Source organism: Trichomycterus rosablanca, chromosome 15 (genome assembly GCF_030014385.1).
Source record: "Trichomycterus rosablanca isolate fTriRos1 chromosome 15, fTriRos1.hap1, whole genome shotgun sequence".
NCBI lineage: Eukaryota > Metazoa > Chordata > Actinopteri > Siluriformes > Trichomycteridae > Trichomycterus > Trichomycterus rosablanca.
The window spans coordinates 24504405-24518491 of NC_086002.1; the positions used below are offsets into that span (position 1 = coordinate 24504405).

The following is a 14087-nucleotide window of genomic DNA, read 5'->3' on the forward strand; positions in this document are numbered from 1 at the left end:
ATATGAGAGGTAGCGGGATCGATGCCCGCATTCTCCAGTAAAGAAAAATTATGATCATTTAAGGGCATCATGTAATATGAAAGTCGTTGTGTCATTGCTCACTGAAACGCAGCATTAAAAATTATGTCAATCTGTAAGTGTTACAATGACGTTAATGCTCTGTATTCATTCAAATCATTTGTTGAAGACCATTTTTTATTTTTAAATTGACAAACACGCAATAACTTATAATATATAAAATATATGATATATATATTAGTAGAGGTACTTGACTTGTTAATGTTTTTTTTTTTTTTCATTTAATCTAGGAAAACGCTTTGTAAAAGATGAACAGCTGAAACTCACGACATTCCCTAAACTGATGTATTTCAGTCATGGTTTTTATCTAATTCGCTTATGACACTTGTTAACACTTGTTAGCTATCGTTGTGGCTGAAACACATGAATTTCCTAATTAGAACAGACATCATTGTGAATACGGTTGTTTTGACTTGTTCTGACTAACATTACATTTTCTTCTTGTTATCATCATTATTATTCTAAATTGTTATGTTTATTATTTAGTTTTAGTTTTTTTTTTCCATTTGTTCTTTCAGCTACATGACAGTTAAGCACCCTGGACTCGACCTAGTCCTGCTTGGTAACTGTGTTTTACTTCACACTAAACAGCCTATTTTTCTAGTAGAAAAGGAAGCTCACATCCGCTTATAAATGCATGTGGAAAACACCAAGGCTTTTTTTGCACTTTTCAGCCTGTGTCTACAAGAAGATCGGGTTTCCTCAGCATATTTTTACGTGTAATAAGATGTGAAATGTGCGCTGCGTCGCTTTACGCATCAGGAGCGGTGTGCTGTTTTAGCAGAACACAAGGAAACAGAGCATCGTTAGGTTCCCTTTGCGGGCTTTTACATGAACGAGAGAACTTATGTTCGGCCGACGTGCACTTTATTACCTCGTATTTTATATCAGGACTTGTATTTTAATCATTATTTGCCATGAGAAAACACAAGTGCGCATGTGTCACGGAAGCACACAGACGCTGCGCTGGTCGAGTTGAGTCTACACAGTTCTCATGTGTGCTATAAAGCCCCGCCCCCTCTCGTAAGAGGGAGGAGTCTCTGTACAACAGAGCACAGCGCTTCACTCGCTCTTTCTTAGCGCCGTTTCAGCTCCAACAACGATGGTAGAAGAAGCTCCAGCACCGGCCAGCTCGGCCCCCGCCAAGGCTCCTAAAAAGAAGACCGCGGCCAAACCCAAGAAAGCGGGTCCCAGCGTCGGCGAGCTGATCGTCAAAGCTGTTTCCGCTTCCAAGGAGAGGAGCGGCGTGTCCCTGGCCGCCCTGAAGAAAGCTCTGTCTGCAGGTGGATACGACGTGGAGAAGAACAACTCCCGCGTCAAACTCGCCGTCAAAAGCCTGGTGACCAAGGGCATCCTGGTGCAGACCAAGGGCACCGGCGCCTCAGGCTCTTTCAAGCTCAACAAGAAGCAGACCGAGGCGAAGAAGCCCGCGGCCAAAAAAGCCGCCGCTCCTAAAGTGAAAAAGGCCGCAAAGAAACCCGCCGCTGCAAAGAAGCCCAAGAAGGTAACAGCCAAGAAGCCCGCCGCTAAGAAGTCCCCCAAGAAGGTCAAGAAACCCGCTGCTGCCGCTAAGAAAGCCACCAAGAGCCCTAAGAAGCCGGCGACCCCCAAGAAGGCAGCCAAAAGTCCTAAAAAAGCCAAGGCAGCCAAACCCAAGACCGCTAAGCCCAAAGCGACCAAGGCCAAAAAAGCTGCACCCAAGAAGAAGTAAACATGTTCCTGTTTTATTACTTTTGTTTTATTAAAACGGCTCTTTTAAGAGCCACCTATATCTTCCCATAAAGAGTCGCGTTTCCTAAACACATAAATACATATAAGCATGCATGCAAACATATTTTGTGGAAAGAGTGATAAGCAAGGAGTTAAAAACACTAAGTATGACTGGTCTTGTTTTATGTGTATTAATGATTTTGTCACACATCCCCTTAAAACTGTCCGTATAAATGTGTATATGTATGTGAATTTACGTATATGAGCACCTTACATAGTGTAATTGTTAGTGTAAATGTTATTGTGACATAATATAATGTAATTGATGCTTAAGAGAAGCTTTTCTGTATCATACATTACACGGGCAGGAGAACGGAGGAGAAGAGAGGGGGGAGGGGCGGGGCAATATGTGAGGGGGCGTGTATGTGTTGCCCTGAGACATGACGGCGCGTTTAGGATTGGCTCAGCTTTGCCTTCGCTCTAAGCCAATAGGAGAGAGGCAGTTTGCCTATATCATACCGTTTCGAGCGCTCTCCCGGCTTACTTCAGTTTTGTTCGACGAACTCATCTAATCATCAAAATGAGTGGCCGAGGGAAGACCGGTGGTAAGACTAGGGCTAAGGCCAAGACTCGTTCATCCCGTGCCGGCCTTCAGTTCCCCGTGGGCCGTGTTCACAGACTGCTACGTAAGGGCAATTACGCCCACCGTGTGGGAGCTGGTGCTCCTGTTTACTTGGCTGCCGTGCTGGAGTATCTGACCGCTGAGATTCTCGAGTTGGCTGGTAACGCCGCCAGAGATAACAAGAAGTCTCGTATCATCCCTCGTCATCTGCAGTTGGCCGTGCGTAACGACGAGGAGTTGAACAGATTGCTTGGAGGTGTAACCATCGCTCAGGGCGGTGTGCTGCCTAACATCCAGGCTGTTCTGTTACCCAAGAAGACCGAGAAAGCAGCCAAGGCCAAGTAAAGTCGCTCTCGTGTTCTAACCAAAAGGCTCTTTTAAGAGCCACCCATTTCCACAGAAAAAGTGCAATTTCCCCAGATAAAGTGTAAATAACACAAATGTAATATTGTTTCATAGACTCACACGGCATAAACCACATGATTTATGACATGGTAAAATTAACAAATCAATATGTACGACTTATTTTTTCACCATTTATCTATCTTTACATATTTCACTATATATGTATACATTAGCCAAGTTATAGATCACTTGCAGTAGCAAAACCAACAATATAGACGATTAAAAGTGGTGCAACAAACGTGTTTGTGTAATGCACATGGAACAAAAATATTAATAATGCTAATAATAACAACAATAATAATAAGCAAAATGAACGAAATATTCAATATATTTTTTAAAAAGGTATATACTTTAAATGCGATTGTAAGCTGTGTTCTAAAAGCACAAAGAAACAAAGGAAAGTATTATAAATCCCGCCAACAGCATGGAGGAAATACTGTGTTTCTGAAAAGAGGCAGTGGCAGAACGCCGACCAGTAAGTGACATTTGACGTAAGCACGATCGTCCAATGAAAAAAGAGCTTCATCAAGACGCCCAATGAGCGCGGAGCGGCTCTGGTACTTAAAAAGAGCGTGTTGGGCGGGCTAACATATTCTGTCCTACAGTTGGTGAAGTGCAGAGTTCCAGACGCGATGGCAAGAACCAAGCAGACCGCTCGTAAATCCACCGGTGGTAAGGCGCCGAGGAAGCAGCTCGCCACTAAGGCTGCCCGCAAGAGCGCCCCGGCTACTGGCGGTGTGAAGAAACCTCACCGTTACAGGCCAGGTACCGTGGCTCTGCGTGAAATCCGCCGTTATCAGAAGTCCACTGAGCTGCTCATCCGCAAGCTGCCCTTCCAGCGCCTGGTTAGAGAGATCGCTCAGGACTTTAAGACCGATCTGCGCTTCCAGAGTTCTGCCGTCATGGCTCTGCAGGAGGCCAGTGAGGCTTACCTGGTCGGCCTGTTCGAGGACACCAACCTGTGCGCCATCCATGCCAAGAGGGTGACCATCATGCCTAAGGACATCCAGCTGGCCCGCCGTATTCGCGGAGAGCGTGCTTAAACAAACCCACTCCATCCAGTTATCCCCAAAGGCTCTTTTAAGAGCCACTTACATGCTTCCACTGAAATGGGCACTTTTCATAACATTTTCTTTTATTTATTTGTGTGCGTGTGTCGGTTCCGAGTTATAAATTAATTATGTTTATCAGTTATAAATAGTAAAAACGGGTTACATAAGTACAGCAGATTAAAGATTGTCAGGTGGCGTCTTATAACACATAATTATAATATTGTATTATAACATACTGATTAATAATTTTTATAGTGTGTATGTTTACGGGGTTCTGTTAAGCATTAAGTTAGTACGAGTAATATAGTCGTTATGAGTAGTAGAGTAAATTATTATTCAGAATAATGTATTAATGTCAATAATAAAATACTATTATAGGTAATTAACACAGCAATTACAATTTTGAACATATTGTAAAATATTAACTGTAAATAATCATAATTACTCATAATAATGCATTATTTCTATTATACATTGTTGTAATAATAGTATTATAGGCAGTAATAGTACTAGTAGCTGTAATTATAATGTTATGGAGAATCAATTAGTGGAGCGTGGCTCCCATCTCGTGGTTAAAATGTGACAACACAAACTAAATCTGTGTGTATGAGTATGTATGTGTTTTCTTCTCTGTATGTATAATATGTATTTTTATGTGTATATATATATATATATTTATATATATACATAAATATATATTAACTGTCCACTTGTCATAGACTAAAATCTTTACATATTACAATACACAGACATTCATTTTATTTAGTGTTACACATTTGTGCTGTAAGTTCTACAACTACACATTTTTTATTTTTTTTGTTTAATGTTTTCATTTTTTAATGTTTTTTTTTCAGTTTTTTATTTTACTCGGACATCTCTCTCTCTCTCGCTCTCTCTCTCTCTCTCTCTCTCTCTAATTTACTCAAATTTTACTCTAAATTTTCTTATTTCAACTACCATTTTGATCATAAACTGAACCTTATCTCCTGATATAGATTGTATTGGCTACATTGTCATGTCTCTAATGGCTATTTGTCCCACCTAATTGTACAATATTAAAACAGACAAATATTGCGGATCTACTACATTATAATAGGTTTTAGTGTTGTATAAAAGCCCGGTTGAATTTTTTTCTTTTTTCTTTTGTTTCTTTGTTTGTTTCTTTTTTATCCTGTTGGCAAAGCATTCCTAAAAACTGCATAGCGTACATCAGTTACAATAATAGTTATGTGGAAAACATTGGATGGATCGTGAGCCGATTTACTGTGAAAAACAGTGGAGGCACTAGCACGTTCTATAAGATCTACTCCGAGCAGCTGCGGTCACAGTGGGCGGTCACTGCTTAACTCCGCCCCATCGTCTTCAACTAGGTCCGGTAGAGGGAAATAACAGGCTTGCTGTGAACGCTCGTCCTGCATTGACTCACTTCATTTCGACGAGAGCAGTAAAGATGTCCGGAAGAGGAAAAGGCGGCAAGTAAGTACAAAAATTAATTATTGAATCCGATCATTTGACAGTGATATCCAAGATTGATTTTAAAAAAGAGATTAGTAAAAATTATTGGAAACTAAATATAAATATTTTAAAGCATCCAGAAGTAATCATGGGATTAAAAGAAGAGTTGTTTAGAATCATGTCTTTAAATGTATTTATAAAAAATGATTGTAAATTGTGGGAAATTCTAAAGATTCAGATCAAATATTTTTTAAAACACGGAAGTAAAATGGTAAATCAGAAAAAAAATAAAAGGTATAACTATATTATGAAAAAATATATTAATTTAAAACAAAAACGTTTTTTAACGGACTACGAAGATAATGAATTATCAGATTTAAGAAAAGAAATAGATACCTTAAATAATGAGTCCTTGACAAAATTGCAAATTCAAATAGGATATAATTCTGATGAAACTTTAAATTCATCTCAAGTGACTCATTTATATTCCCAAAAAAGACAAAAGGCTTACATTAGTTCTATCAAAGATAAAAATGGTACAGTAGTTACAGATGCTAAAGACATAATGAATACTATTAAAGATTTGTGTGAAGATATGTATAAGGAAATTGAAATTGATAAAAAATCTTTAAAATCCTTCTTAGACTTTAAACATAATACAAACTATGACTATTTAGGCGAAAGTATTAAAGAATGTGAAGTGGTGTCTGCTATTAAACAACTGAATCTTAAAAAATCTCCTGGTAAAGATGGTTTGCCATCTGAATTTTATCACTTTGATATTCTTGTTTTTTCAAATTTATTAACACGGGTGTTTAATTTAGGTGTAAAAAGAGGTTATATGCATGACACTTTTTATGATGGTGTTTTATCTTTATTGTATAAGAAGGGAGATGTAAATGATATTAATAATTGGAGACACTTAACCTTAATGAACATAGATTACAAAATTTTCGCCAAAATAATAATGAATAGGTTAGAAAAAAAAAAAAAAGAAAAGGCGGCAATATGAGAAAGTGTCGGGAGCCACCCTGAATGTTTTAAAATCAGAATGTGTGTGGATTGGAGACATTAATAAAAAATTTCCAATTGATGTACCTGAGACTGAACATCTTAAAGTCCTAGGTATATATTTTGATAACAATGGCTGTGTAGATTATAACTGGAAAGAAAAAGAACAAATTATTAAAGAAGAATTTAGTAAATGGAAAAATTGTAATTTAAGTTATAAAACAAGAATAAATATGGTTAAGACCTTTATCTTATCAAAAATAATATTTTTATCCTGTATTTTCCCTCCCACAGATAAATGGCTTAAAAATATGAATAAATTATGTTGTAATTTTATTTGGAATTCAACACGTGAAGTAACTAAGCGTGAACTTTTATATAAACAGAAAAAAATGGGTGGTCTAGGAGCAATTGATCTTTCCATTAAAACAAAAATTTTTGTATGTAAAATTTTTGCAAATGGCATTTACAGACAAGCTGATTGGATTGGAAACATCACAAATTGGAAACAGAAAAAAGGCCGCTCTAGAGCTTTAGTTCCTTATTATAAATTAATTTATGGTGATTTTATAAATAAATTTAATGTTTTGAATATAGATTGGATTAAGGATTCTAATAAAAAGATTTACAAGCTAATAGTAGATTTGAAATATTGTAATATAGTGGATTTTAGAGGCCTTAGAGAGGAAGAAAAGAAAGAATGTGTAAATAATATTTTATGTAAAAAAATATCTGAGAAGTTAAGGGATATTACATGGTTGGTAGCAGTGAGGAGACTTCCAGTGAGATCTGTAGTGAAGTGGAGTTGTTTTGTGAAGACAAACATGTGCCCTATGCCAAAATGCCAGACAGAGGAAACTTTAGAACATTTTATTCTAGAGTGTTATCGTTCCCAAGAAGTATGGAGCAAAATGGAAAATTTAGGTGTTGAGATTAAAATTCATATGAAGTCCGTCTGTTTCGGTATTTTTGATGAAATCATGCCTAAAGATAAACATGACTTCTTGTGGTTAGTACTGTGTATTGTGAAGTCTAAATTATGGAAAACAAGATGCAGAATGACTATTGACCAACAGTTTGTTTCAGCAGAGAATGTTTATAAAAATATAAGAACTGAACTGAAAAGAATACGAACAATGAATATTTTATTTAAGGACTCTGAATTGTGGAAGATTTTAAAATTGTAAATGATTGTCTTGATAATGTAATGTAATTTCCATGTACTCTGATGAAGTTTAAATAAAATATTAAAAAAAAAAAAAGAAAAGGCGGCGCTAAGCGTCACCGCAAAGTTCTCCGTGATAACATCCAGGGTATTACTAAACCCGCCATCCGCCGTTTGGCTCGCCGTGGTGGTGTGAAGCGTATTTCCGGCTTGATCTACGAGGAGACCCGCGGTGTGCTCAAGGTTTTTCTTGAGAACGTCATCCGTGATGCCGTCACCTACACCGAGCACGCCAAGAGAAAGACCGTCACCGCAATGGACGTGGTGTACGCTCTGAAACGCCAGGGACGCACCCTGTACGGATTCGGGGGTTAAACGTTCAGACCTGCACGCTAACACAACGGCTCTTTTAAGAGCCACCCATATTTTCTGCAAAAGAGAAATTCCTTCTTGTTTATTATTATTATTATTAGTGTTTAGTAATAGCACGTTCACTGATGCGTTTGTAGATTTGCAGATCACTCGTTTAGCCCCCATAGCTTGAAAGCATCATTATAAATAAAAATAACACATTCACTGATGCATTTTTTATCAGTTCACTTATGTAGCCCTAAAAGCTTGGCGTTATCATTAGTAGTTTTAGTATTACGTTTACTATCAGATCTCTCGTTTAGCCTTCAAACGGCGTGTTTGCATACTACCAATGTACAGCCATACTGTAGATTACACTACAATCATTAACACGATCTCTGTGTAAAAAACAGTAAAACATTGTGCCCGAATGCTTCGCTTAAAAAACAAACAAAAAATTATCTATCTATTTATCCTAACTATAAAATATTGATAAATAAAATATTGCTATTGATTCTTTTATATTCGGTTTTACAACATGTATCGACCTCAGATTAAGCGGGAACAGACAACAAAGAACAGGTTCTAGTGAATGGGGCAGAAGGGGGCGTGGAACGATATGTTGTCTGTCCAATAGAAACCCAGCAGCTTGGACCAATCAGAGTTACGTGTTTCAACTTGGCTTACTCAGCATGCAGGGTTAATAAAGCGGGCGTGTAGAGCGTCTACATTCACTTGCAGTTTGTTCTAGAGGAAACAGCAGCATCATGCCCGAACCAGCGAAGGCCGCGCCCAAGAAGGGCTCCAAGAAAACCGTCACCAAGACCGCCGGCAAAGGAGGCAAGAAGCGCAGAAAGTCCAGGAAGGAGAGCTACGCTATCTACGTGTACAAGGTCCTGAAACAGGTCCACCCTGATACCGGGATCTCCTCCAAGGCTATGGGCATCATGAACTCCTTCGTCAACGACATTTTCGAGCGTATCGCTGGTGAGTCCTCTCGTCTGGCTCACTACAACAAGCGCTCCACCATTACCTCCAGGGAGATCCAGACCGCCGTGCGCCTGCTGCTTCCCGGTGAGCTGGCCAAGCACGCCGTGTCCGAGGGTACCAAGGCCGTCACCAAGTACACCAGCTCCAAGTAAAGCGCCTTAGTCGCTCTGGCAAACCAACGGTTCTTTTAAGAGCCACCCATCTTATCAAGTTAAGAGAATTTTCCTCTTTTTAAATATTAGATCTGAATATGTCATACACATGATCTAGATAGCCTCACATGTTTATAATACTTGATTTTTTTTTATTTATTATATTACTATTTTTGGTCACTGTTGTTTTTCACGAGTTGTCCACGACTGTCACTATGTGGTGAGTTTAGGAGATTACATAATAAAATATCACTGTACTCTTAAAGTTATTATAATACACTCAGAGCCGTAGAGAGAGAGTTGCTACACCCCTTGATCTCGCCAAACAAACCCGGTGCTGTTAAAATAAAAAAAAAAAAAACGATGACTAACTAACTGTATTAGGCGTTTACAAAACTAACGAGAACGTACTAAAATTATAGAAAGAATAGCCTTCGTTTTCGTGTTCATCATTTTATTCATGAGCATTGTGAACTGATATGAAATCGATGTTTTCCACTCGAGCACCGTACTGTACCTCATGCGGTCTTTCCCAATCCGCTCCCTCCTCACTAACAATCCACTACAGAGGGACCCTCCACGTGAACGCGCAAACGGAGGCGGAGTGAAGAGGGGGAGTGAGTAGGGAGCGGATTGAGATTGGGGGGATTGGGCTCCCTGACGGCACTTCATGTTTACATTCCGTTTCTGCTCTCCACGCTAGCCTGCAAAATGACCACAGCAAAAGTTAAGTTGATGTTTTTCTAGTGTGTGTCTCATGAATTAGTTCATATTATTATTAGGGCTGTCGTTAATCGCGGTAATTAACGCGATTAAGGCCTTACATTTTTAATCGTGATAAATTTTTAATCAAACTATTTTATGTGTTAGTAAACATCCATTCTTGCATTTCAGGGCTGCAGCACCTTCCAGAAAAGCTGGGATGGTAAAGCATTTACCACTTTCTAATGTTGCCATTCCGTCTCAACACAAAGATGTTTTGGCACCTTGAATACCTAGCAATGAAGTGTTCTGGTGTATTTTGTGCCATTGTTCCTGAAAACTTGTCTTAAGGTGTGTAACAGTACACGGTTGTTGTCATAGTCCACACGTTCTCTCTGGTAGGCCAGTCCAATACTTGGCCCTCTTCTTCCACAGCCATGCCTTTGTAATGTCTGCCGGCTGGGATAACTGAGGTTTAGCACATAGGTCAAGCCAAGGAAGGCAGCACAAGCTATAGCATTATCTTTTAGTCCTGTGATGACATGCGCTCCCTCAATAATAATCATGATGTCCTTTAGTGTGTCACCTGCAGAAGCTCTCATGTTCATCATCACAACTACTACCAATGAGGGCTGGTCCACTTCTAAACCTTCAGGTTCCTGCAACATCAATTATTATGGTATGAAAAGGGTCAAAAGTAATTTGTTAATACTTTAATTTGTCTTGTCAAAACATGCAGTTAATAAACATTACATTTTTGGACTAATTGTCACATTAACAAGTTTCATTTTAATTACATTTTTATAGTTTTATCTATATTAGAATGAAATGCACCAAATTGGAATAATTAAAATATGTCTCACAAATGACTGAATATTAAGATAATTGAGGTTTGCAAAAAAATGATTCGTTATGTTGTGGTTAACCAAGTTAACTACCCTGACATGAGGTTTAAATTAAGTTAACTATGTTCTCTCTAACAAGCTTAGCATGTTTACAGATAAATGCAAAACTTTTTTCCAGCTTCAGATAAAACTTCATTCATCTAACCATCTGTGTGTTATCGAGTTTTAACTTTGCTCTCAACACTGGGTTAAAGTTGTTTCCTCAATGCATTAAAATGAGAAACGTTTTTATTAGCTAGCTAACTTACCTCAGCCAACAGAGATATTTGCCAAGTTACAAAAAAGGCTGAAAAATGAACCACCTAACTACCTCAGTTAACAAAATGGCAAGCCTGAAGAACAGCTCAACCTATTTTCAAATGAGAAAAGTGAGACGTTGCAATAAATCAAACTACAAGACTCATTACAGCATCTCTCACATATAATGTTGTTGATTTAAAGTAAGTGTAATAACGACATGCATTCCGACACATTCTAACACACTAATTCTAAGTTCACAGTAATAAACTGTGGTAACTATACAGATTAATAGAACAGAATTACTTACCTTAGTTAATTTGCTCACAAACTGCAATCTGGATTCCGTTGTGGAGGCTCTTCACAACCGTTGCGGGTTAGAAGGTGTATTTAAAAAAAAAAAAAAAAATGCACACGCGCAGACTGGAAGTGCTTGTAAATTGAAAGCAACTTATTTATATAACTTATTATTTTTATATTCACACAAATGAAATAAGTAGATTTTATAGCATTTTTAATAAGTAAAATTTACTCAAATAATAACCATAAATTCAAGAACTTAATTCCATTAAATAAATTTAACACAAAACATTTGTAAAAAATCTACTGGACCACTGATTCATTTTTTTACAGTGTATGCAATTTGTTGAGGGGGCCCAACATTTTTTTTTTTGCACTGGGGCCCATGAGCTCCCAGTTACACCACTGGTGTTGCATCTAGAAATGGTTCATATTATGAGCGCCTGTTTTCAGTGGCAGGGTTATGGACAGGTAAAGATCCTCACTTTTACCAGTTCATGTTTTACCAGCTCATTTTAAATAACTGGCTGAAAGATGGTAACTGTCAACAACTACATTTCAGCAGCAGTATTATACACATTTTGCACTTACGGCTGATATCTTGTGGACTGTTACAGTTTTTGTGGACAGTTGGTTGTTCAACAGTATTTGAAAAACATTTTTAAATGGTATCTTTTGTTGAGTTTTTATTACACAATACTTACTCTGACCTTTTTGAATCCTGCACCTGAAAAATGACCCAAAGTATAAAAAAAACTAAAACTAATACTAGAACTGATAAAAACTACACTAAAACTAAGCATTAAAAAAATTATAAAAATTTTAAAGAACTAGCAAACCCACTATAAAAACAAGAGAAAAAAGTCACAATGAAATAAAACTAAACTATAATGAAAAATCCAAAACTATTACAACATTGATTCCTACATGTAATACATTAATGAATTCATTGTGAATATGCACAAGTTCATTTTGTCTAATGTAAGTGGTGGAGAAGGTACAGAATGTAGTCGAGTTAAAGTAGAGATGGGAGTGTCACCACTCTGTTCTCTCTACCGCTCTGGATACACTTAAAATATCGTCCCGTTATTAATGTTAGGATTGAAGTTTTGTTTAAGCTGACAGTGTAATGGTCAACTATTATCATTAAACAGCATTAAGTGGCTCCATTTATTTGCATTCTGACATTTCAAAGTCAGACACATCTTGATTAAAGTGAAAGTGATCTTAGCTGTGTATCAATAAAATCCAAATAAGTGAAAGAAGACATTTTATATGTCGGTGTCAGCTGTGTTAAAGACATTTCTAAGTTAAACGTTAAAAAGTGCAGCTTTATAAATAAGATGTATCAGATAAATAACTAAAATAGACTTGAATCTGTTTTGTGAGTGTTAGAAAGATCAGTAGAATGTGAATGTTGGAGCCATGTGTTGTTTTAGAAATGTGTCAGTATATGTGAACTTAAAGCTGACACGGGGATGTTCTGTAGATCTTACAGCACAAATATGTAGAAATAACTGAAATGAATGTTAGTGTATTAAAATATTCTTCTTATTATCATCATTATTATTCTAAATTGTTATGTTTTTTTTTCTTCCATTTCAGCTACATGACAGTTAAGCACCCTGGACTCGATCTAGTCCTGCTTGGTATCTGTGTTTTACTTCGCACTAAACAGAGTAACAGAACAAAAACATGCCAGTAAAGAAGAGGGAGCAGTAAATTGCAGTAAATTGCAGCTTGCAAAAAAAGAGGAATAATAATCAGTAATTATTATTCAGAATAATGTATCAATATCAATAATAAAACACTATTCTAGGTACTCAACACAGGGTACTTACAGGCATTTTAGGACAGACATATTGTAAAATATTAACTGTAAATAATCATAATTACTCATAATAATCAATTTGTTTTTAATATTATAGTTGTTGTCGTAATAATAGTATTATTGGTGATGGTAGTTGTAGTAGTAACATATAATATAACTAGTTACTTTTAATGTTATGGAAAACCAATAGACAATTAGTGGAGCGTGGCTCCCATCTGGTGGCCAAAATGTGACAACACACAAACAACATGTCATGTAGCTGTTACGTTCATACATTTACATTTTCAGCATTCAGCAGACGCTTTTATCCAAAGCGACTTACAGTACTGTGACAGTATACAATCTAAGCAATCGAGGGTTAAGGGCCTTGCTCAAGGGCCCAACAGTGGCAACCTGGCAGTGGTGGGGCTTGAGCCGGCAACCTTCTGATTATTGGTCCAGTACCTTAACCGCTAGGCTACAACTGCCCTACACATGCCATACCCATGTATATGTGTTTTCTTTTATGTATGTATTTTTTTATGTATTTGTGTGTGTGTGTGTGTGTGTGTGTGTGTGCGTAAGTGTGTAAGTGTGTGTGTGTGTGTGTGTAAGTGTGTGTGTGTAAGTGTATATACACACATTTTACTCAAACACACAGATACTACTAATAAACAAAAGTGCTGTAAGAACTGGTGACAAACATACACAATACACAACACAGAATTGCAGGACTGCAGTCTGAGTCCAACACTGTTTAATATCTACATAAATGAATTAGTCTGCAGCCCCCGGACTCACTCTGCAGGACGGGGAAGTAAAATTTCTACTCTATGCAGCTGCACCTAGACCTGTTGGAGCAGTACAGCCAGAACTGGGCCCTAGCAGTAAATCTGAAGAAAACAAAAATGATGGTGTTCCAAAAACAAACCTAGATGTCAGGAATACATGGCACCAGTTTACCATGGTCAGCACTGCCCTGGAGCACACAATGCAGTACACTTACCTTGGTCTCATCATTACATTTACATTTTCAGCATTTAGCAGACGCCTTTATCCAAAGCGACTTACAGTACAGCTACAGTATACAATCTGAGCAATTGAGGGTTAAGGGACTTGCTCAAGGACCCAACAGCAGCAAC

General features: G+C 37.6%; 5 protein-coding genes across 5 annotated transcripts; all 5 read left to right on the top strand.

Annotated features, from left to right (window-relative positions):
* Positions 1-1176: 1176 nt before the first annotated feature.
* LOC134328869 (histone H1-like) lies at positions 1177-1822 on the top strand. Its single transcript, XM_063010101.1, has one exon. The coding sequence runs from the start codon at positions 1181-1183 to the stop codon at positions 1787-1789; it is 609 nt and encodes a 202-aa protein (XP_062866171.1). The 5' UTR covers positions 1177-1180; the 3' UTR covers positions 1790-1822.
* Positions 1823-2368: 546 nt separating this feature from the next.
* On the top strand, positions 2369-2755 carry LOC134328997 (histone H2A-like). The gene has a single exon (XM_063010236.1). It carries the CDS (start codon positions 2369-2371, stop codon positions 2753-2755), a length of 387 nt encoding a protein of 128 aa, XP_062866306.1.
* A 692-nt stretch (positions 2756-3447) lies between these two features.
* LOC134328932 (histone H3) lies at positions 3448-3877 on the top strand. The gene has a single exon (XM_063010173.1). The coding sequence runs from the start codon at positions 3448-3450 to the stop codon at positions 3856-3858; it is 411 nt and encodes a 136-aa protein (XP_062866243.1). The 3' UTR covers positions 3859-3877.
* A 1440-nt stretch (positions 3878-5317) lies between these two features.
* Positions 5318-7894, top strand: LOC134329070 (histone H4-like). Its single transcript, XM_063010316.1, has 2 exons — positions 5318-5343; positions 7597-7894. The coding sequence occupies exons 1-2, from the start codon at positions 5318-5320 to the stop codon at positions 7871-7873; spliced, it is 303 nt and encodes a 100-aa protein (XP_062866386.1). The 3' UTR covers positions 7874-7894.
* Positions 7895-8616: 722 nt separating this feature from the next.
* On the top strand, positions 8617-9044 carry LOC134329024 (histone H2B-like). Its single transcript, XM_063010267.1, has one exon. The coding sequence runs from the start codon at positions 8617-8619 to the stop codon at positions 8989-8991; it is 375 nt and encodes a 124-aa protein (XP_062866337.1). The 3' UTR covers positions 8992-9044.
* The last annotated feature ends 5043 nt before the right edge of the window (positions 9045-14087 follow it).

Bases quoted from the DNA above. Each gene is read 5' to 3' on its own strand.
- LOC134329070 (XM_063010316.1), top strand. From the start codon at position 5,318: ATGTCCGGAAGAGGAAAAGGCGGCAA. The intron at 5,344-7,596 runs GTAAGTACAAAA...AAAAAAAAAAAG, and splicing joins GGAAGAGGAAAAGGCGGCAA to AAAAGGCGGCGCTAAGCGTC.
- LOC134328997 (XM_063010236.1), top strand. From the start codon at position 2,369: ATGAGTGGCCGAGGGAAGACCGGTGGTAAGACTAGGGCTAAGGCCAAG.
- LOC134329024 (XM_063010267.1), top strand. From the start codon at position 8,617: ATGCCCGAACCAGCGAAGGCCGCGCCCAAGAAGGGCTCCAAGAAAACC.
- LOC134328932 (XM_063010173.1), top strand. From the start codon at position 3,448: ATGGCAAGAACCAAGCAGACCGCTCGTAAATCCACCGGTGGTAAGGCG.
- LOC134328869 (XM_063010101.1), top strand. From the start codon at position 1,181: ATGGTAGAAGAAGCTCCAGCACCGGCCAGCTCGGCCCCCGCCAAGGCT.